General features: G+C 41.4%; 1 protein-coding gene across 5 annotated transcripts in view; it reads left to right on the top strand.

Moving 5' to 3' along the window:
* The window catches only part of Herc2 (HECT and RLD domain containing E3 ubiquitin protein ligase 2), a 165,344-nt gene that overhangs the window by 116,859 nt on the left and 24,604 nt on the right, over positions 1 to 23,881 (top strand). For 4 of the 5 annotated variants that reach the window (XM_052161590.1, XM_052161565.1, XM_052161574.1 and 1 more), the window contains exons 67-78: positions 492 to 678; positions 1,109 to 1,249; positions 5,413 to 5,604; positions 9,287 to 9,440; positions 14,266 to 14,373; positions 15,871 to 16,002; positions 16,483 to 16,641; positions 16,729 to 16,847; positions 17,406 to 17,531; positions 17,974 to 18,129; positions 18,655 to 18,770; positions 18,862 to 19,060. In XM_052161590.1, the coding sequence (XP_052017550.1) occupies positions 492 to 678; positions 1,109 to 1,249; positions 5,413 to 5,604; positions 9,287 to 9,440; positions 14,266 to 14,373; positions 15,871 to 16,002; positions 16,483 to 16,641; positions 16,729 to 16,847; positions 17,406 to 17,531; positions 17,974 to 18,129; positions 18,655 to 18,770; positions 18,862 to 19,060 (1,789 nt within the window). The remainder of the gene's footprint in view (positions 1 to 491; positions 679 to 1,108; positions 1,250 to 5,412; positions 5,605 to 9,286; positions 9,441 to 14,265; positions 14,374 to 15,870; positions 16,003 to 16,482; positions 16,642 to 16,728; positions 16,848 to 17,405; positions 17,532 to 17,973; positions 18,130 to 18,654; positions 18,771 to 18,861; positions 19,061 to 23,881) is intronic. The other variant, XM_052161599.1, reaches the window with a different exon arrangement.

Raw genomic sequence — 23,881 nt, 5'->3', positions numbered from 1 at the left:
TATCAAGTTGTTATTAAACATCAACTCTATTCCTCAAGTTTCAACAGCAATCCAACAGATGTTCTGGCTTTTTAGGTACTCTTCTGCTTGTTGCTTAAGTATTATCATGTGCCGTGTAGTATAACAATAACAAGGGTATATTCCCAGCAACACATTTAGTAATGTTATAAGGAACATATGCCTATAAACTAAGCTCACTAGAGCCTTTGTAGTTGATATAGTCCTATAAAATCATAGTTTAAGTATATTATCTATTTTTGGACTGAAATGCTACTGTGTGTCTTATATCTTTTATAAAGATCAGGGTATATATTTTAGCTTGGCTGTTGGCTACCTGGTTAATAATGCACAGTAATTTCTAAAACTCATTTGTACATATTCTACAAAAATGAAGACATACTTTTAGTGAGCACCTGGCCTATCCTGCTGTTTCTTATGTTGCCCAGATGAAAGGGTGGCTCACCACAACCCTGGCTTTTCTGTTCTGACAGAGATGCAGTGGTTGGCGCCTTGATGCCGGCCGGCATGCTTGCCCCTGTGGAATGCCCCTCATTCTCCTCCTCAGCACCTGCTTCTGACGTATCAGCAATGGCCAGTCCCATGAATGTGGAGGAAGGCATGCTGGCTGCTGATCTTGAGGACAGACTGAGTCCAAATCTGTGGCAAGAAAAGAGAGAGGTAACGGGGAACCCTAAAGTAATGCTGAATTTGAAGAAGAGGTGGCTTCTCTGTGTCTAGGAAAGCCTACTTCTGTCACCTCATTTTTGTGTCTGCTATTTGATTTGAGCTTGGCTTAGTAAAATATATTCTATTTAAAGAGATTTCTTAGTGTTGAAAGGAAAATAGATTTACTCTTTTAAAAAGTTGTTAAGTAGAATTCTGAAATGAAAAAGTCAAAAAGTCAGAGAATTTGTTAACTGTTTGGGCAAAGATGCCTTACAGAGTTGTAAACAGTGCAGTCTGATTTGTGGGTCCTGCTGTTCTTACAGGGTTGTTTTGGCTCACTAGGGTTGCTAGATGATATGAGCACTGGATTATTCCAAAGTGCTATGAGTGTGCCATATAGCTGAACTTCTTAAACATTTCCTCTGGTGTATTCTCCAATCAGATCGTCTCCTCTGAGGATGCTGTGACCCCCTCTGCAGTGACACCATCTGCTCCTTCAGCCTCCTCTCGACCGTTTATCCCAGTAACAGATGACCCGGGAGCTGCCAGCATCATTGCAGAAACCATGACTAAAACCAAAGAGGTCAGGAGACATTCTTCTTTGACTTCAAATGAAAAATAGCCTTAAATGTACTCAAAAGTTAGGAGTCATATTTTCAGCTAGAACATGCTATATCTCCTATATTAGTCACAGAATCTCTCTGTAAAGTTCAGAGATAGTAGCATTAGTTGTCTAGTTAGAAAAAATACAGTTTACAGATTTTTTTTTTTTAATTAAGCATATCAGTATTTAAGCGGGGGAAATGAGGATAAGAGAAAAGTGGCAGAGAAAAGTCAGCGTGAGAAGGAAAATGCTAGATGCAAGTGTTTGAGAAAGTTGTAGAGAAGATATAGAGAATGGCCACACAAGCCTTTTTCGGTGAGATGATACAAGTTAAAGTCACAGCAGCTGAATGAAAATGTAAATAATAAAAAGTAAAAATTAGAGAGCAGTAAGATGAACCAAGGGGCTCTAACCGCAGTCAGTGTCTGCTCACAGATGTGTGGATGTGTCTTACGTCAGTTGTGGGGGAAGTGGCTAATCCATAATAAAACAGGTAAGTATGTGAGTGGCCTCCCAGTTGAGAGTGTTCTGTGACTGGACTCTGCTTTCTGCCAGTCCCTAGTCTCAGGCCTCCTGCCTGTAAATTATACCCTTATCTTGGGTATTTTGTGGAATTGTTTTTTCACACATACTGGGCATTTTGTGACTGAGGCTCTGAGATTGTGTGCAAAGCCCACCATCCTATGATGATCTTTATTGCACATATTAGGATATCTGCACCATATACTTTTGCTTCTTTGTAACAAAAGAACAGAGACAGACAGACAGAGAAACAAGACATCTTGGTAGAAATGGTAGATTAGAAGCCATATCTGTGAGAATGGATTTTTTTGGGGGGGGGGTGCTTTTCAAGACAGGGTTTCTCTGTATAGCCCTGGCTGTCCTGGAACTCACTCTGTAGACCAGGCTGCCTCGAACTCAGAAATCCACCTGCCTCTGCCTCTGCCTCCCAAGTGCTGGGATTAAAGGCGTGCACCACCAAGGCCCGGCTAGTAAATGGATTTAAAAAAATCAAGATTTAAAATAAACTTCTAGCTAAGTGGTGTTGGTGCATGCCTTTAATTCCAGAATTTGGGAGGTAGAGGGAGATGGATCTCTGGAAGTTCAAGGCCAACCTGGTCTACAGAGTGAGCTCCAAAACAGCCAGGACTACACAGAGAAACCCTGTTTTAACAAACAAACAAACAAAAATTCCTGTAAGAGATGGAGCTAAAACAACAACAACAACAACAACAACAAAAAGAAGCATTGGCGGGATTTCTTTGTGAAGAGAGCAGCCATGCCTTTCTTTTCCTGTCTGTATAAATGCACATAATGCACTTGGTCAGTCTCTTGGGGTTTTGCAGTGCTGCTGATAAAACCACTTTCCTGGCATCTGTAGCTGCCTGACCTCTCATGTGAACACACCTGTGCAGCTGAGCATTGGTGGCTTGGCTGCTTTGTTCTTAGAGAAATCCTACCAATGCTTGTTTCTGTTAGCTCTGTCTCTTACAGGAGGTTTGTTTGTTTGTTTGTTTGTTTGTTTGAAATCCATTCACACAGATAGGGTTTCTAACCTGCTGTTTTACTAGGATGTCTTGTTTGTCAGTTTATGTCTGTCTGCCTTTCTTATATTGTTACACATTTGTGGGTTTCTGTTCTATTCAAGTGAGCTATTTATTTCTGTCATTGTTTAGAACCAAGTTTTCCTTGTTAAGTCTTTGAGTATTTCTTTTTCTTCACTGTTATTGTGTTAGAATTAAGAAATAAATTATTCATATATGTGTGTGTGTTAAGAGGGCCTGTCAGAGTTACACGCATGAAGAAACAGGGTGTGTCATCTACTTCAGTCTCGGCCCCATAAGTAGCCAGCTTCCTATGCTGGCTGCCACCCACATACCAGGTATCTTTCTTTGTGCACAGGCACTGGTACTCAAAGCCAGTCTGTCTTATTGAGGGACCACATCTTTCCTCTACGTGACTTATGGCCACACCAACTTCAAAGCTAGGTGTACTTTCTCACTTGGTCATAGGCATCCCATCACCCAGCATCATATGCGTACTATCCAGGCCACCTTGCCACCAGGCCACTCACATTCTCTTTATGCCACCTATCCCACTTAGGGACGGGTATACATTGTTTTTATTTATGATAGAATCCCTTGATTCATCCCATAATTACTATTGACAGGAAGCATGCTCTATAAACACACTGAATCTTTAACGGTGATGCAAGCCACCTGTGTAATAAAGTCACTTTAAGTTAGGTCTAGAATCAGTTTTTGTTTCTGGCAATCTTCTGGTATGAGTTAATGCATAAATTATCCTGAAGACAGCATAGTTTTTGCTTTTAGATAGGAGCAGGATGCTATTTATCCATGAAACACAGGCCATTTCCAGATTATATCCTCAAAATCTTATCATGAATTATAGCAAGGTAATTTCCTTGCTAGTGTTGGTATATAATTTATATTTAAGAGTATGTAGCCAGTACTTTTATTTTTCAGCAATCCAGATATTTCTTTTCTTTTCTCTCCTCTCCCTCTCCCTCTGCCTCTCCCTCCCTATCCTCTCCTCCCCTCCCCTCCCCTCCCCTCCCCTCCCCTCCCCTCCCCCTCCCCTCCCCTTCCCTCCCCTCCCCTTCCCTCCCCTCCCCTTCCCCTCCCCTCCCCTCCCCCTTTCCTCCCCTCCCCTCCCTCCTCTCCCCTCCCCTCCCCTCCCTCCTTTCTCTCTCTCTCTCTCTCTCTCTCTCTCTCTCTCTCTCTCTCTCTCTCTCTCTCTCTCTCTCTCTTTCTTTCTTTCTTTCTTTCTTTCTTTCTTTCTTTCTTTCTTTCTTTCTTTCTTTCTTTCCTCATCATAGATTGTTAGACTTCTAATCTTTATTGAGTCTGATTCTGCCTAGGGAAGACACAGAGCTGATTTCTGCCTTTGTCTCACATAATATTTAGACTGAGTACAGAGGTAGTCTACCTCAGCTTTGATGGCTGGGGTCCCTTTCTCCTTCTTTATGAGTATTGCCCACATCGGACCTATAAAAGACTCTTAATGTGCTGAAAATGAAGTGGGGACAGCTGATCCAGATGAGGCACCTTCACAGGCTAGGGCCTTGGCCAGGTGGGAGGACTCAGTAATGAAGAAGCAACTCCCAGCAAATAAGCAGAGGCTTTCTTCTCAAAAGGAAAAAAATGTGCGTAGATAGGCTGTGTTTTAGCTGATTCAGTGAGAGTGGGAAGTAAAATGCTGCATCCTTGCACGGCTCCAGGTGTGGACCAAACTGGGGCAGCAAGGGAATAAAGGAAAGACAAACTCAGAAACACAGAAAGTCGGGGCTGTGTGGACTGCCCTCTCTATGGAGAAGCCACAGCATCCTGGTTACTGCACACAGTTGAACACGGAGGAGGGGTTATTGCATACAGCTGGATCAGGGGGCAGTGTAGGCTTAGCCAACCTCAGCAGGAGCAGTCTCTGTAGGGGAGCAGTCTGCAGGCCTTAAACAGCCCTGAGGGGAAAAAAAAAACTTTGGTGGACATTTTCTGTATGTACAACAGCTTGGGCCAGAAGGGAAGCCCTCTGGGTCTCACTTTCCTGGGGTGATATTTTGCCATTTCCCATGGGTCTGAGGCTTGAAATGGCTGTGCTTATATCAACAACACAGATTTACTCAGCCTTCTACTCCCTAGTAGTGAAGGAATAAAAAAATTTTTTTAATGTTATCTAAAAATGTTAAAAAATTATATTTTTTAAGGAATCTGAGGAAGGCTGATGGTGTGAATGATGTGTTGAAGATCTAGATGAAAGTTGTAATATAAAATCTGATGAGTAGGGGTAGGTTTCACATGGCATGGCATCCTTCTAACTTACATGATTTGCTGCCTACCTGGTCATAATAGCAAGCTGTCATTTCTTTACATTTCAAAGCATTATTCCTTGGTGGATGCTATCAGTGCTTTGTAAAATAGTTGTTTGCTCTTGAAAATCTGATAAAGCTTAGTGGAGATATTGGAAAATCAATCATGTCTTACTCTGGTTTTTAATGTTACTTCCCCATTCTTAATGGGGAAATGTGTCCCCCAATGTGTCCTTTGAGCTCCAGGATAAACTGGTGACTTTTATCTCTCCATACTTCATTCTTTGTTTTAACTGTTGATTGTCAATTCATTAAGGATGTTGAAAGCCAAAATAAAACATCAGGCCCAGAGCCCCAGTCCTTGGATGAGTTTACCAGTCTGCTGATCCCTGATGACACCCGGGTGGTGGTGGACCTGCTCAAGCTGTCAGTGTGCAGCAGGGCTGGAGACAGGGGCAGAGAAGTGCTTTCTGCTGTGCTGTCCGGCATGGGCACTGCCTACCCACAGGTGAGTGATATGGAAAGCACACTATGTGGGCTAGCTTTCTCTGCAGGAACCACTGTTCTTCACACATGGTCTCATCCTAGGCTGCTCCATGGACAGAGGTTTAGAAGCAGTTCCTTAAATCAAAGTGTATCCCAGTTCTCCCAGTGGGTTTTTTTTTTTAAATCCATCTAGGACTGATTTGTTTATTTATTTATTTATTTTAAAAAGATTTGTTTCTTGTAAGAGTTTGCCTGAGTGAATATGTGCATAGCATGTTCAAACAAGGAGGTCAAAACAAGAAGAGAGTTTTGGATCCTTGAATTGGGAGTTACAGATGGCTCTAAGCCATCATGTAAGTGTTAGGAACTAAACTTAGGTTTTCTCCAAGAGTAGTAAGTCCTAATCACTGAGACATCTCACTCGCTCTTGTTCTTTAAAAAGAAAACCATTATTTCATTTTTATTATGTTTTTAGCTTGTGCTTGGTGTGTGTGTGTCTGTGTGTGTGTACATTTTGTTGGAGTTTTCTTTCTCCTTCTATCATTTAGTTCCAGGGATTGAACTGATCAGGCTTGGTGACAAGAACCTGCCTTGCCAGCCCTGTGTATCTTAATTTTACTAAATAAATAAGTCCTTCTGTATACTTTTGCCTCTAGTTTGTTTTTAGATATTTGGCTAGCATTGTTTTGCCACCCAAGAATTATCAATTTTAAGTAGACAGATCTGCCAATAGCTTTCATATCTGACTTCTGAAGAATATGCTAAAAATACACGGCATTAATAATAATAATAATAATAGTAATAATAACAGCACATGACTTTTTTAAAAGAGATTTTCATGACTTTTCTTCTGAGCATCTTTATGATTTTATTTATGTTTATACTTTCGGCCATCTGCATTTATCCTAATATAAAGAATAAAATAGTGAATGGTTCAGCTTAATTTTTTTAATATGTGGCAAAGCCCCAACAATATATGTGAAATAATTCATCCAGTGACTTGAAAACTATTTATTCTATTCTAAATTCTTATATGCATTTGGGTCTGTTTATAGAGTCTTATTTTATTTGAAATGACTTCTTTGAACATTTTTTATTATAATGTATATGAAAATGTATATTATTTATTATGTGTGTGTCATGGTACACATGTGGAAATTAGAGGGCAGTCTGCAGAAATTCTCTACTTCCAATATATGGGTCCTAGAAATTTAACTCAGTTGGTCAGGTCTTACTAGTCCAGAAATGACTTTTTATGTGCTAATGTCATGGTATTTTAATATTACATATTTTAGTATTTGTTAGTACTGAATCCAGTGGGACTTTCTATCACTGTGGGGAAGTCCTTTTTTTGGGCCATCTAGAACTGAGGCCACCAGATATAGATGTTATACCTTAACAACTGAACATTTATTTTATTTAACTGTATTTTACTTAAATTTGTGGTTCAGACATGATAACGCCTATGTGCAATTCCAGCATTCAGGGGGCAGAAGCAAGAAGCTCTCTGTATTAGTTTGGGTTCTCTAGAGTCACCGAACGTATGGATAGTCTTTATATAGTTAGGGAATTTGTCAATGACTTACAGTCTATAGTCCAACTCCCCAACAATGATCATCAGCAGCTGTGGATGGAAGTCCAAGCATCTAGCAGTTTCTCAGTCCCACGAAGCAAGCAGGCAAGGAAGAGTGAGAGAGAATCTTCCTTCTTCCAATGTCCTTATATATCTCCAGCAGAGGGTGTAGCCCAGATTAAAGGCTGTAGGTCTCCAGCAGAGGGTGTGGCCCAGATTAAACGTGTGTGCATCCAGGCCTTTAATCCCAAATGATCTTGAACTCGGAGATCTCCTTGTCTTAGCCACTATGCTTCAAGGTCTATATGCCAAGATCCAGGTCAGAAACTTGTATCTCTGAGCCTCCAAATTAGGATCATAGGTGAGCCTTCCAATTCTAGACTGTAGTTCATTCCAGATATAGTCAAGTTGACAACCAGGAATATCCACTACACTCTCCCAGTCACAAGAAGTTTGCTGGTCTTTCCTTGATAGGGAAAGGGAAGATCTGCTAGGCAGAGGAAGGCTCCGAAATCCAAAGGTTGCTTGTCGAATCTGCGTATAGACATTAGTGTTGACAATTTGGTGAATCAGTCAGGTTCCAGGAAAGACAGAAATAAGGGTGCAGTCATCTTTATTTCTTTGTTTTTAAGACAGGGCCTCACAAAGCGGCTCTGGTTGGCCTAGAAATTGAATATACCAAGCTGGCCTTAAATTTACAAAGAGCTTAGCTGCTTCTGCCTCCTGAGTGCTGGAATTAAACGCATGCACACCACACCTTATAGTTGCAATCATCTTTAAATTGTCCTTGCAGAGGTGAGATGGATACTTGATATCCTGTCCTTATCTAATATTTGTGGCTCATAAATTAACTTATATAATTGCCTGTGTGGCAGTGATAATCACTTTGTCACTAATATAACTTTATTAAGCTAAATTGTAATCTAAACATTAGGGAAATAGAAAATAATCCTGGAAAACAGATTGTAGGATTATTCTTATGTTAAATTTGGCGACTGACAATATTGTTCGTGTTCATGTCTTTTTAATTTTTTAATTCTGTATTAGTATATGAAAAGTAGCATGACATGTATATATGTGGAAGCCATAGAGCAGATTGTAGAGTAATTTCTTGTTTTCTACTTTTGCATGCACTCCAGATAGCAAACTCAGTTTGTCAGGCTTATATGACAAGTACTTTTGTAAACCTAGCCATAGCCTTCTATCTGGCTCAACCGTGTTGGCCTGTGTTAAGATACTCCCTCTACCATAGATGGGTCTGATTGGTTTGGTGTTCCTGGTTCCTGCCCTCTGACCCAACTTGACTCCCTATGCTTTCTAGATTATTGTTATTATCAAATTTCTGCTCCTTCTCATGATACTTTTTGTCCCCTAAGCTGACTCTTCTCACCAAGAAGTAATCTTGTCCAGGTATTGATGAGACTGTTAGTATCACTGGTGTTTCAGTTTGTGAGTTGCCATTAACTGAGTGTATTTTGTGTGAGGTTCCTTCCAAATGCTTTCCTATGGATAGTTTTAATTCTTATATTACTTTACTATGCCTTGATTTTATGTGTAAGGAAACCAGATGTAAAATAAACCTTTGTTTCTTAACTCATTTCCTCCCTTCTTTCATTTCTTTCTTCCTTTGTTTCTCTTGTGTATGTGTGTGTGAGTGTGTGTGTCTCTGTATGTAAGTCTGTGTATTTGTGTATCTATTTATGGGCACACATATACACTTGCTTGTTTTGAGGCCAGAAGTCAATGTCAGGTGTCTTCCTTGATTAGTCTTCCATTTTGTTTTTTTGAGACATCGCCTCTTACTGAACCTGGAGCTCAATGATAGACTGGAAAGATAGGAACCGCCCACCTGTCTTTGCCTCCTAGGCTCTGGGAATGCAGGTGTGCATTGCCATACCTGGCTTTTTATATGGGCCCTGGTGATCTCAAGTCAGGTCCACATACTTGCATACCACAGAGTCATTTCCCTGGACCCTTAACTTGGTGGGGTCTTTGTTGTTGTTTGTCTGTTTTTCCTTCAAGTCCTTCACCATGCCACCCTTTCCCTGTAGAAAAGCACAGAGCTGGAGAGCATGGGTAGGGCTTGGATGACCTGGTCGTGGCACTCACTCATGTCTCTCTTCCTTTCTAGGTGGCAGACATGTTGTTGGAGCTCTGTGTCACCGAGTTAGAAGATGTGGCCACAGACTCACAGAGTGGCCGTCTTTCCTCCCAGCCTGTGGTGGTAGAGAGTAGCCATCCCTATACAGATGACACTTCCACCAGTGGTACAGTGAAGATACCAGGTATGTGGACCAGTCCTGGGAAGGGCTGCCAGGTCCACTGTCTGTAGAAGGGCTTGTTTTGTAGCCACTTCCAGGGGAGCAGTCATTTCCCTGTTCTGAAAAAGGTTATAGGATTATTTTAGATCCTCTTCCAAAATTGTAGTAAACTAAAATGCAACACAGAGAAGCTACACTGTATTAGTTTGCTTTCTGTTGCTGTGATAAACACCAGTACCAAAAGCAGCTTTAGAAGAAAGGGTTTATTTGATTTACCTCCAGGTCACAATTCATATTGAGGGAAGTTGGGGGTGAATTCAGTGGAGGACTAAAGCAGAAACCGTAGAGTGATGCTGCTCACTGCTTTCTCACTCGCTTGTGCTCCACTTTCTTCTATATCCCAGACCTGGCTACTTCATTGTTTCTAGGCATTTTCAATGCACAGAGATAAGCTGAATGGATAGATACACACAATCACTGATTTTGTGTGTATGATGATACTTGGCTACAGCTGTACAGTATCAGGCTTCTATACTAACACTGTTCTTATATATCTGCGTCTTGGATGGTGCTGTCCACAATGGGCTGGGCCTCTCACATCAATCATCAATCAGGACAGTCTGACCCACAGCTTTGATTCCCTTTGGTGACTTTAGGCTTTGTTAGGTTGATAGCTGGACCTAAGTGGAACATACACCAAATAAAAATTTAATGATTGAACTGCCGGTGCCTTCACTAAGATCTAGGTCTAAAGTTAGCCGACCAACCTTTTGGAAGCAACCTCCACATCCTGTGAAGTAAAGTCACCCTAATGTTGAGCACCTCTGATGTGCAGTTTTGGCAGCCTCTGTTCCTTAGTTGTACATTTTTAGTTAACCCTTTACTGTTTCTTTCCCCTGCTACATGGTTTATCTGTTGAGGCAGTCAAAAGGCTGAACTTACCCTCCTTGACCCAAATCTACTTTTGTACATGCCCACAATTCAGCATGTTCCTCAGCCTGGTTCTTCTGATTCATCCTTAGTTTCATCCACTTTACAAACTGTTTTGATTTCTGCCACCTCAGTAAAGCACCTACTGTCTGCACATTGCTCCTTAAAATGTCAGCTGTTGTTGCTCTGCACCAAGACAGACTATTGACTTATCGGGGTGGGGGTGAGGGTGACAAGTAGTGTTGTTCTAATTGAATTGTTTCCTTATTTATCAGCTGGAATATTTCAGAAAGATATTTTCTCTCACCTTTTAAGTTAACTACCTAGGTCATAGCGTCTACATGAGAAAGGCAGGATGCAGGCTTGATTCTTTCCTTATATTTACTGTGTTTTAGGAGAATGAATCCTTCCCTCCCCTGTCACGTTTCCAAAGTGCCCATGTAGTATTTATGTGTTTATGTCATTCAGAATATGTCATTAAGAACTTGTTGACAATGTGGCTTGCAAAAAGGGTCTAGTGGTTTGTTGGTGGCCTCCATGCAATCTGCAGTGGCAAAGAATTCTAGGGTTGCCTTGTGTGTTCTGTCTTCCACCTAGGATTGCCATAGTTTCACGATCACAACATGGTGCTAAGAAACTTATTGCCATTGTGTTACCACTGTTTGTAACCATCTTCAGTGATAGAAATGAGCTTGATTGGCAGATGAATATAATGTCTGACTTCCGTATGGACTGCAACTGTAAAATGCACAGTGTGTCTACTACCCTTGTTCCATTAGATCTGTGTCTCTTTTTTTACATCAGATCCTGATCAGAACAGAGTTGGGATGTCTCTAACTGGCAAAATCAGTTACTAGAAACAAAGTGTGACAGAATCTTGCTAGTCTCTGTCTGAACTCTTTTACCCACTGCAGTAGCTTTAGGTATAACGGCTTCTTTTAGGTTCTGTAGCCTTAGTTTTACTGCATCAAATGTTCCTTCCTCAGTCTTTTGTCGGAGCATAGAGTAAAATCCTCTGTAGCTCCCAGGTCAGCCTTGCCCACTAAAGATTGTGCCATTTGAACTTGAAAGGTTACATTTCTGCTGTTAAGCCCTTGGATCACTTACTTAGCTGTGGAAGTGTGAGCAGGCTAATGTTTCCTTCTTTACGTTATTGTGCTTTCTTCAGTAATAAATTATATCAGAGTATATGTTTGCTTTGTCACTCTAGGTAATACTTGCAGATATAGGTTGTACTTCTAGCTCTCAGTGGTCTTTGAAAGCACTTTCTTGAATCAGTTTGTGATGCTCTCCCCATAACCTAGTTCTCTTTGCAGGGCATTGTGATATCTCTGTGTTGTATTTCTTGGGTTCATTGCTGGTTATTTCCTTCCTTGGGACTCTGTTGTATATTCTGAATTTTCTTTTTCTGGTTTAAGTCTTCATTTTGGACTTTTTTTAAAATTGTAAGTTACTTTGAATTTTAGCACTTACTATTTTGGTTTTTAAATTTTTATCTGTTGCTCCTTTCTGTCTTGTGTCTCTTTCTGTCTGTTGTTTTGAGATGATGGTGACAGTCATGGTGGTATGTGGAACTTTTCTGGCCAGTGTTCATTATCTTTTTTTTTTCTGACAGTAATTTTTAATACTTTATTTTTGTTCATTTTAAATGTGTAGATCATAGTATCGAACTTTCAGAATGAGGTAGGGCTTGTAAAAGTATTTTTTTGTCTAGTTTTAATTTTAGTCTGTTGCACTTTCATGACGAATTTTAAAAACAGTGCTGTTCATAGCACAAGGCTTTAATCCCAGCACTGAGGAGGCAGAGGCAGGCCTATGAATCTGTGAGTTCCAAGCCAGGCAAGACTACAAAGTCAGACTTTGTCTCAAAACCACAAAAACCAGCTGGGCTTTAGTAGTGCATGCTTTTAAGTCTAGCATTCGGGAGGAAGAGAGAGGTAGATTTCTGTGAATTTGAGGCCATCCTGGTCTATATAGTAAATTTCAGGGCATCTAAAGCTACATATTAAGACCCTGTCTCAAAAACATGTAAACAACAACCACAGAACCCAACCAAACCCAGCAGAACAAACAAAACGCCTAAGAAGACCATTTAAAAACTAAAGTGGCAGCTGGAAAAGTAAAGTGCTTGCTTAGGCCCATGAGGGCCTAAGTTCAGTCCCTAGCCCATGTAAAAGAAGCGGGCGCATTGGCCTCCAGTTAAGGGAGACACACAGGCAGATGGACTTAGGGACTCATTGGCTAACTAGTGTAGCTGAATTGATGAACTATAGGCCAGGGACAGACCCCATCAGAAACCATGGTAGACAGTGCCTGAAGAACAGCACCTGTTTGTCCTCTATACAGACAAGTAACCACACATACAAATACTGCTCACATACATGCAATAAAAAATGAACAAGAAGTAGTTCTACCTTGATCTTAAATAAAAATCATGTGATTATCTTCTTCTGTTTCTCACTTCAAATCCATCTACTAACCAAATATATGTTCTAAATTTACTATTTCTTAGTAACTCTAGGCCTTCTGAGCCAGTTCAATATAATTTGTTTTCCTTCCACTCACTTCTTATGTCCCCTCACACATCATTCAAATCTGTCTCTAAACACTAGTCAGAGCTGTCAATCCTCCCTGAAGAACTGCACGATATATCTCTGTAACTGTCAGTGTACTCTAAAGTCCTGCACAAGGTCAGTCACATTCTTTTCTCCTTTGCTCCCATTCCTTTTCAAGGGTCTCCCCTGACTGTTCTTACAAGACTTTGGATATCAAATATGTAAGATTTTACACTAAGCAATTCTCAGTGAACACCAGCTGGGTGTCCAGCAATTCAGCTAAGTTCGGTTACAATTAGAATACCCAAGGGGCGCAGTCCCACAAGTCTGTCCCTACTTTAAATGTCAAACCACAGTTTGCATCAGATTTGGCTATAAATCAAAAGTTCATACAACATGATTATGTTAGTCACCTTTCCATCATTAGAACAAAGTACTTGAGGAAGTCAGCTTATAAAATGTAGGGGTTTATTCTGCTTGCAGCACATAGTTTGCACAAAGCAGCATGTGGTGGGAATAAATGGGGGTGGACACACATCACTCACCTCACAGCCAAGAAGCGAAGAGACAGGAAGGAGCCACAGTCTTACAGTCCTTTCCATGAGCACACTCCTAATAACTTAAAGGCCTCCCTGCCCACTTCTCAGAGTGCCAAATGGGGGACCAGCTTTGTAACTTACAGACTGTCATAGGGTTTTACTGCTGTGAAGAGATACCATGACCAAGGCAACTCTTATAAGGACAACATTTAATTGGGACTGGTTTACAGGTTCAGAGGTTCAGTCCATTATCATCAAAGTGGGTACATGGCAGCCCCTGGAGGCCTGGTGCAGGAGGAGCTGAGAGTTCTATATCTTCATCTGAAGGCTGCTAGGAGAAGACTAGCTTCCAGGCAGTTACGATGAGGGTTTTAACACTATAGCCCCATGGTGATAGACCTACTCTATAGGGCCACACCTAGTCCAACAAAGCCACACCTCCAAATAGCACTACACCTGGGCCAAGTATATTCAAACCATGACACAGACTTAGGGAGTCATTCAAGATGACCCTTAGCACTGTATTCAAGGCATCATAATATGGTTGGTCAGGTAATAGAATTGCAGCATGGAAGTTGTTATGGAGGTGAGAGAACAGAACAGCTCAGCCAAATGGGGTGGTTCTCTGGCCTTTTAGTCCATGGGCAGAGCCTTCTGTCTGGGCTAGTGCTGGGGAAGACAGCCAACCTCAGACTGTGATTTTGGTGCTGGTTCTTCACCAGCTCCTGCATGCAGTTCTGGTCTCACTTTTCCTACTTTGCTGAACTGTGACTTTTACTTGCTCTCTGGAGTTTCCACTGTGTTTTCTGCTTGCTTATACTCCAGGTGCAGAAGGACTCAGGGTGGAGTTTGACCGGCAGTGCTCCACAGAGAGGCGCCACGATCCTCTCACTGTCATGGATGGTGTCAACAGGATTGTGTCGGTGCGGTCAGGTGAAGAAGGGAGGGCGAGTAGGGACAGTCCTCTTCACTTGTGCTTCATGACAGGAGTTGTTAGCGTAAGACAGGATACTGGTGCTTCATTCCATGGGAACTTTAAGGAAGGTATAGCAAGGTAATGAGTTGTAAAACAATAGGTTTTATTTTCCTCTTTCCAGTATTTTCAATAAGATATGATCTGTGTGATGTGTGCTTCATACCCTATCAGAGAGGGTTATTGAGTGTTTGGCACGAGAGATGTCCCAGCAGTTGGAGAACCATAGGTGTGTGAGAGTACTGGGGCCTACATAGCATTGTTGACAAACTACAGACTGTAAAGGAATTCTGGCCTAACTGATAGTAAAGGTTTAGCTTGTGGAGTGCTGTATCTGAGGGTGGACTGAATGTACAGTGGATGGGAGACACAGTGTGTGGCCTTGTCTACGGCTGAGTTCCATGAGGTTAGGAAGAGTGGGCTAATAAACTTGTTTAAAACTTTGAACATTGTAGAATTGTTAATGCATGGGTGTGTGTGTGTGTGTGTGTGTGTCTTTTCAGATCTTTTTAGTGGGGGAGGAGGAATAGGGTGTGTGAATACACGTACATGCATGAATGTGTGTGTGTATATTTATTCAACCACACACACACATACACACCTCCCTGTGCTGAGTATTGAATCTAGGGCCTTTGTGTATGCTAGACAAACACTCTACCTCTGAGCTACATCTTTTATAAAGTTTGAGAAAGACTGTAAATGGTTGTGATTTTATGGGCTGCATGTGGTCTTTGTCTTACCACTCATAGTGTATGTAGTAAGCAGCATAACTGTGTTGCTCTAATGTGGTACAGTGATGATGGACATGGCTTGTCTGGCATTTTGAGAAATGTCTGTCAAAAGAGTTCTAGTAAGTGTTATTATTTGTTCTGGTTTCACTGCCTCGGGATGGAAGTCCAGCAGGCTATGTGCATGCTGTTACGTTGTGTTTCTATATCACTAGGTTGCTCAGTCTCTCCTCTTTTAAGAGACCGTTATACAGCTCCACAGATCCTTGGGTCTGACCAGGTTGCTCCATTCTTTCCTTGACTACAGCCTGTCTTGGCCATGCTGAATTGTTTACAAATGCCCCTTGTGGGAATTCTGCCATTGCCTAACTACCTGCTATACTCAGAAGCATTCTGAGAACCTACCTCAGTGTAGGCCTGCTCTCTGCAGTTATCACAGTGCATCCCGGTTGTGTATAGAGTCATCTCCCCATTGGGTACTAGCTTCTTTTGGGGAAGTGTGTATGCATGTTCCTTCAGGTTCTCCAGTACTTGATCAGAGGTTGAATAGAAATCTGTGGTAAGGTAGAATATCTTCAACCTGCTGTGAATGTAAGCTTGAGAGGTCTTGGGCTGGAGGAGCCTGCTGACCTTCTGAAGTGGTGTGGACAGCTGTGTTTTGCATCTAGGGAGTCTTGTTGGTGAGATGTTTGAGTCCTCTTAATTCCAGTGTGTACTTTACTCTGCTAGGTCGAGAATGGTCTGACTGGTCGAGTGAGCTTCGCATCCCTGGAGATGAGCTGAAGTGGAAGTTCATCAGTGATGGGTCTGTGAACGGGTGGGGCTGGCGCTTCACAGTTTATCCCATCATGCCAGCTGCAGGTAAGAGGGCTGTGACTATCACCCAAGGAAGTACAACTATGCAAACTTTTCATTCTGTGATTTAAGGATTGTCCTCTGCCCTGGGAAAAAACAGAGTCCCTACCTGGGGAGAGGATCAGACAGAGAGCCATCTAAGTTTTCCAGTTGTTAGGGTGCTTAGCCCCATCCTCACCTCATAGGAGTTGGTGCTGGTTGTGGTTCCTAATGCTTTTGGTTCACAGTTAAATGCCAGTTTAAAGAGCATGGCTCAGGGTTCAAACAGTTGCTAACTGCTAGAATGCTTGCAAAGCATGCACAAGCCCTAGGTTCAATCCCCAGTACAGGAAAACAAACTAGAAAAACTTTGACTTGAAGGACTTAGACAGCAGTGCTGTGTTCTTCCCTTACACTGTGTTCCAGTGGGAGTTGAGTTTGTGAGTTTGTCCATAGGAGGTCGTCCCCACCACATCACATAGGTACATTTTCAGGACTTCTTCACAGGCCCTAAGGATCTCCTCTCGGATCGCTGTGTCCTCTCCTGTCCATCCATGGACCTAGTGACCTGTCTCCTGGACTTCCGACTCAATCTCACCTCCAACAGAAGCATTGTCCCTCGTCTTGCTGCCTCTCTGGCTGCATGTGCTCAGCTGAGTGCCCTAGGTTAGTAGTACCTCCATGGTCATCCGTCTGTTTACCTAAGTTGAAAAAGTAGTCCAGATTCTAAACTTTACCTGTGTGTTGTTTCAGCTGCCAGCCACAGAATGTGGGCTCTTCAGAGACTGAGGAGACTGCTCACCACAGAATTTGGGCAGTCAATTAACATAAACAGGCTGCTGGGAGAAAATGATGGGGAAACAAGAGCTTTGGTATGAAGCTTTAGGGTTTCTAGACCTATGACCCTTTCGGAATAAATTTGCTGCTTTAATCATTAAAACCTCTAAACCAGCGTGAAGAATTGGGAATTCTGCCTACCTGTCAGGCAGCTTTGTTATGTCTAGACCTTTTTTTCTTATGCTGCTGTGTATGCTAAGTTCAAGCTGGGCTAATTTTTATTTTAAAGTCGTATTGAACCCTGTGACCATAGATCTGTGTCAGATTTTACAAGCCTGATTGGCCACAGCCTTTTGATCGTGCTGTAATGAGAAGGTTCCATTCCAATTGTTTCTAGCCATAGGAGAAGATGAGCAGGATTTGTATACTGAAGGGGGAAGGTCCCTGGAAATGGCTAACTAAAATCAAGATGAAACATTCTGAATGCTGATACTTTTTTGCATTATAGACACACCCTTTCCAAAGTTCAGAACTTAAATACTCAGTTTCCTTTTTTAGGGGATATAAAATTCTTTACTTATAGGAACAAAACAAACCTGGGGCTCACCTGCATTCTGGATTTCTGTAATTGATATTGTTTTGCTGTTTTTAAGAGCTTTACAGGCAGTGCTCTTGCTGCTTTGGTGAAAGGCCTTCCGGAAGCTTTGCAGAGGCAGTTTGAGTATGAAGATCCTATTGTGAGAGGTGGCAAACAGCTGCTCCATAGTCCATTCTTTAAGGTAGTATTTTACTTATTTTTAAAGTGGTCTTCGATAGCTCTTTGGATGGGAGAGCCGCTGAGAGCTGTTATGGTAGGGTGTGGTGTCATAGACCAGTTTGGGAGCACTCCTTATTACTGAAGGGTTGTATGACATATGTCTCGGGAAGTGGTTATGTGGTCAAATCCATTATTCCAGAAACTGTTGTTTGTGTTTTGTTTTTAATATTAGCATGCTTTGAGATACCCAGATATTCTTAGTTATTATATGATGTGGACACCCTAACTGTTGTTGGTCTGAGTCCCTGTGTCTCCTGAAGCTGTTGTCTTAAAAACTCATTCTGAGAAATTGAGGAGCTTGGGACAAGAATCCTCATAGTCTAGGATGGCAGCCAGTGGCCTTCTCTCAAACATTAGCTTTGTGTCTAAGAATCCCTGTGTTGCCATTTTTTTATTGACTGCAGGTGCTAGTAGCTCTTGCTTGTGACCTGGAATTAGACACACTTCCTTGCTGTGCAGAGACCCATAAATGGGCTTGGTTCCGAAGATACTGCATGGCCTCCCGTGTTGCTGTGGCCCTGGACAAAAGAACACCATTGCCTCGTCTGTTTCTTGATGAGGTAGTGTGTGTGTGTGTGTGTGTGTGTGTGTGTGTGTGTGTGTGTGTATGTGTGTGTGTGTGTGTGTGTGTGTTTGAAATTGCTTTTGAGATGTATGATGAAAAAGACACCAATGTATAAAGACACAGTTTTGCTAAGTAATACCATAAAGATGCTTATAGATAAAAATAGGTACTATAACTTGTAAATTTCAATTAACATTAATTTTTAGCAAAAATAAAGATATAGACTTTTTTTAAAACCATCTAAGAGTTGATGTGATAAAACTGATTTTTCATACTAAATATATAATCATGATTTTGATGTTGGTATAATTTTATATTACCATTTAAAGATTCCCCATCTTCTTACTGTAACTGATTTTATTCTTCTGCAAGGACAAAGAATAAGTCAGGTCTCACGCTGTGTCTTGGGCTGGACTGGAGCTCACTCTGTAGCCCAGGCTGTCCTTGCTCGGATTGCAATTGTGAATCACCACATTCAACTTATTTATTTGACTCATTATTTCATAATAATGTTCCATAGGTTGCTAAGAAGATTCGCGAATTAATGGCAGACAGTGAGAGTATGGATGTTCTCCATGAAAGCCACAGCATCTTTAAAAGAGAGCAAGATGAGCAACTTGTGCAGTGGATGAACAGGTATTATTTTGGAACTAGGAGAAAGTGTTGTACGTAAGTGTTTTTATATAAAGTTCTTTTACATCAAATGTTCTTTTAATGTTTGTTATAGGCGACCAGATGACTGGACTCTCTCTGCTGGCGGTAGTGGAACCATTTATGGGTGGGGGCATAATCATAGGGGACAGCTTGGAGGAATTGAAGGTGCAAAAGTAAAAGTTCCCACTCCATGTGAAGCACTTGCAACTCTCAGACCCGTGCAGTTAATTGGAGGAGAGCAGACACTGTTTGCTGTGACAGCTGATGGGAAGGTAAGGGTACAGTGTGTGTGTGTGTGGGGGGGGGGGCTTCATTAGGTTTGAAAAGGTTGTGATGAGATTTTTTTTTATTCTTGTATGTGTAAGGACTTTATTAAACTACTATCTGAAGAATGATTGTGATAGCACCAAAAGCAGGTAGTGATCTTAAACAGTTCTGTATAATATTTAGATATATCAACTATGTTATTATTTTTTTTATTTTGAAGTATACTACATCCATTAGTTGTAAAAATTAAAATACTTGGTGTTGGTCAGTCTTACTCTTCTTTTTGTAATGCACTCCATGGATGCAGATACCCATAATCTATAAAAGATTTTTTTTGTTCCTTTTTAGTGTGCATGCTTATATATTTTTTTCCTTTTGTATAAAAGGAAGAGCTATATCCTTATAGATGGAAATTGGGGTACCAAAACTTTTATGCATAGATATTTGGAGAACACTTCTCTCTCTTTTTTGGTGATTTGAACTCTTTTTTTTTTAATTTTTTTTATTCGAAATATTTTTTATTGACATTTCAAATGATTTCCCCTTTCCTGGCTCCCCACTCCCCGAAAGTCCCATAAGCCCTTTTCCCTCCCCTTATTCTCCCATCCACCCCTTCCCACTTCCCTGTTCTGGTATTCCCCTACACTGCTGCACTGAGTCTTTCCAGAACCAGAGGCCACTCCTCTGTTCTTCTTGGACACCATTTGATATGTGGATTATGTCTCGGGTATTCGAAGTTTCTAGGGTATTATCCACAGTGAGTGCATACCATGATTGATCTTTTGAGACTGGGTTACCTCACTTAGTATGATGTTCTCCAGCTCCATCCATTTGTCTTAAGAATTTCATGAATTCATTGTTTCTAATGGCTGAATAGTACTCCATTGTGTATATATACCACGTTTTTTGTATCCATTCCTTCGTTGAGTGACATCTAGGTTCTTTCCAGCTTCTGGCTATTATAAATAGGGCTGCTATGAACATAGTGGAGCATGTATCCTTATTACGTGCTGGGGAATCCCCTGGTATATACCCAGGAGTGGTATAGCAGGGCCCTCCGGAAGTGTCATGCCCAGTTTTCTGAGGAACCGCCAGATTGATTTCCAGAGTGGTTATACCAACTTGCGACCACACCAGCAATGGAGGAGTGTTCCTCTTTCTCCACATCCTCGCCACCACCTGCTTTCTCCTGAGATTTTAATCTTAGCCATTCTGACTGGTGTGAGGTGAAATCTCAGGGTTGTTTTGATTTGCATTTCCCTAATGACTAATGATGTTGAACATTTTTTAAGATGCTTCTCAGCCATCCGAAGTTCTTCAGGTGAAAATTCTTTGTTTAGCTCTGTACCCCATTTTTAATAGGGTTATTTGGTTTTCTGGGGTCTAACTTCTTGAGTTCTTTGTATATATTGGATATTAGCCCTCTGTCAGATGTAGGGTTGGTGAAGATCTTTTCCCAATTTGTTGGTTGCCGATTTGTCTTTTTGATGGTGTCCTTTGCCTTACATAAACTTTGTAATTTTATGAGGTCCCATTTGTCAATTCTTGATTTTAGAGCATAAGCTATTGGTATTCTGTTCAGTAATTTTCCCCCTGTGCTGATGTCCTCAAGAGTCTTCCCCAGTTTCTTTTCTATTAGTTTCTGCGTGTCTGGCTTTATGTGGAGGTCCTTGATCCGCTTGGAGTTGAGCTTAGTACAAGGAGATAAGGATTGATCAATTCACATTCTTCTGCATGCTGACCTCCAGTTGAACCAGCACCATTTGTTGAAAAGGCTATCTTTTTTCCACTGGATGTTTTCAGCTCCTTTGTTGAAGATCAAGTGGCCATAGGTGTATGGGTTCATTTCTGGATCTTCAATCCTATTCCATTGATCCACCTGCCTGTCACTGTATCAATACCATGCAGTTTTTTAACACTATTGCTCTGTAGTATTGCTCAGTATCCCAGATGGGATACTGATTCTCCCAGAATTTATTTTGTTGTTGAGAATAGTTTTAGCTATCTTGGGTTTTTTGTTATTCCAGATGAATTTGAGAATTGCTCTTTCTAACTCTATGAAGAACTGAGTTTGGATTTTGATGGTTATTGCATTGAATCTGTATATTGCTTTTGGCAAGATGGCCCATTTAACTATATTAAACCTGCCAATCCACGAGCATGGAAGATTTTTCCATTTTCTGAGGTCTTCTTCCCATTTCCTTCTTCAGAGTCTTGAAGTTCTTGTCATACAGATCTTTCACTTGTTTGGTCACAGTCACCCCAAGGTACTTTATATTGTTTGTGGCTATTGTGAAGGGTGTCATTTCCCTAATTTCTTTCTCAGTCTGCTTATCCTTTGAGTATCGAAAGGCTACTGATTTTCTTGAATTGATTTTATAACCAGCCACTTTGCTGAAGTTGTTTATCAGCTGTAGGAGTTCTCTGGTGGAGTTTTTTGGGTCACTGAAGTAGACTATCATATCATCTGCAAATAGTGATAGTTTGACTTCTTCCTTTCCAATTTGTATCCCTTTGACCTCCTTATGTTGTCTAATTGCTCTAGCTCGTACTTCAAGTACAATACTGAAAAGATATGGAGAGAGGGGGCAGCCTTGTCTAGTCCCTGATTTTAGTGGGATTGCTTCAAGTTTCTCTCCATTTAGTTTGATGTTGGCTACCTTCTTGTACTTGTTGAGGTCTGTCTTGTGACCAATTATATGGTCGATTTTGGAGAAGGTACCATGAGGTGCTGAGAAAAAGGTATATTTTTTTTGCTTTAGGATAAAATGTTCTACATATATCTGTTAAATCCAATTGGTCCAAAGCTTCAGTTCGTTTTACTGTTTCCCTGTTTAGTTTCTGTTTTCCTGATCAGTCCATTGAGGAGAGTGGAGTGTTGAAGTCACCCACAATGATTACTTCCTGTAATTTTTGATATTATTTTTATATTTGAGTGGTTATCTTCTTTTGGGTTTGATGAAAGAAGGTTACTATCTTGCTTTTTACAGGGTGTAGTTTCCCTCCTAGTATTGTAGTTTTCCTCCTGTTATTCTTTATAGGGCTGGGTTTGTGGAAAGGTATTGTGTAATTTTGGTTTTATTATGGAATATCTTGGTTTCTCCATCTATGCTGATTGAGAGTTTTGTTGGGTATAGTAGTCTTGGCTGACATTTTTGTTCTCTTAGAGTCTGCATGAGATCTACCCAGAATCTTCTAGCTTTCATAGTCTCAGGTGAGAAGTCTGGTGTGATTCTGATAGTTCTTCCTTTATATGCTACATGGCCTTTTTCTCTTACTGCCTTTAATATTCTTTCTTTGTTTTGTACATCTGGTGTTTTATTATTATGTGATGGGAGGTATTTCTGTTCTGGTCCAGTCTGTTTGGAGTTCTGTAGGCTTCTTGTATATTCATGGGCATCTCTCTCTTTAGGTTATAGAAGTTTTCTTCCATAATTTTGTTGAAGGTATTTTCTGGCCCTTTAAGTTGTAAATCTTCACTCTCATCTATACCTGTAATCCTTAGGTTTGGTCTTCTCATTGTGTCCTGGATTTCCTGGATGTTTTGGGTTACAAGCTTTTTGCATTTTCCATTTTCTTTGACTTTTGAGTCAATGGTTTCTATGGTATCTTCGGTGTCTGAGATTCTTTCTTCCATCTCTTGTATTCTGTTGTTGATATTTGCATCTATGGCCCCTGATTTCTTCCCAAGGTTTTCTATCTCCAAAGTTTTCTCCCTTTGTGATTTCTTAGTTGTTTCTACTTCTGTTTTTAGATCCAGGATGGTTTTGCTCAGTTCCTTCATTTGTTTGTTTGTGTTTTCCTGTAATTCTTTAAGAGATTTTTGTGTTTCCTCTTTCATGACTTCTGCCCGTTGACTCAATTTCTCCTGCATTTCTTTAAGTGATTTTTCTGTTTCCATTGTAAGGGCTTCTAATTTATTCATGTTCCCCTGTATTTCTTTAAGAGATTTATTTATGTCCTTTTTGTGTTCCTCTAGCAGCATCATGACCAGTGATTTTAAATCCAAATCTTGTTTTTCTGGTGTGTTGGGGTGTCCAGGACTTGCTGTTGTTGGAGAATTGGGTTCAGACGCTGCCATATTGCCTAGCTTTCTGTTAGAAACGTTCCTACATTTGCCTTTTGCCATCTTGTTATCTCTGGCGTTGGTTGGTCTTGTCACTGGCTGGTGTTTGAACCTCCTGTGAGCCTGTAAGGCTATTTCAGCACCTCTGGATGACTTGGTTTCCCCTGGCACAGATTGCTGATGTGCTACCCTCCTCTTGAGTGCCCTTGGAATCCTAGTGTGTCCTGCCCTAAGTTGTCTCTGTGAACCTGGTGTTGCCCGTTTGCTCCTTCAGGGAGTGATGATAGCGGATGCTGCGGGGACCTTTTCCAAGTGCCGATCCCTCTGCAGGGCAAAAGATCCCCCAACCTGGTTGGTGCACAAACAGCCCACCAAGCTGCCCAGGCCCTGCGTCCAGGTAAAAGCCTGACAGTCTTAGGCCCAAGAGATAGCTCCGGGCTATGTCTGCTAACTTGTTCTGTCAGGTAGCCAAGATTGTAGTGCGCCCCTGCAAGTGCTGGGCAGTTTTCAGGGCAAACGACCCCCTGGCCAGGTTGGCACACAGACGGCCCACTGAGCTGCCCAGGGTCTGGGTGCAGGCAAAAGCCTGACAGGCTTAGATCCAAGCGATGTTAGCCTCGTACTGTGTCTGCGTACCTGGTGCTGTCAGATCTCTCTGGCACCTGGGAGCCAAAATGTTGGAGCGCCTTTCTTAACTGGCTGGCAGGAGCAGAGATATAATGTGGCTTCAGTGTGGTAAAAAGCACTTCAACTCTGCCGC

The sequence above is a fragment of the Apodemus sylvaticus genome, chromosome 1, assembly GCF_947179515.1.
Source record: "Apodemus sylvaticus chromosome 1, mApoSyl1.1, whole genome shotgun sequence".
Taxonomy (NCBI): Eukaryota; Metazoa; Chordata; class Mammalia; order Rodentia; family Muridae; genus Apodemus; species Apodemus sylvaticus.
Note: the sequence above shows the minus strand (reverse complement) of the source record. Positions and strands in the feature narration are given on the sequence as shown.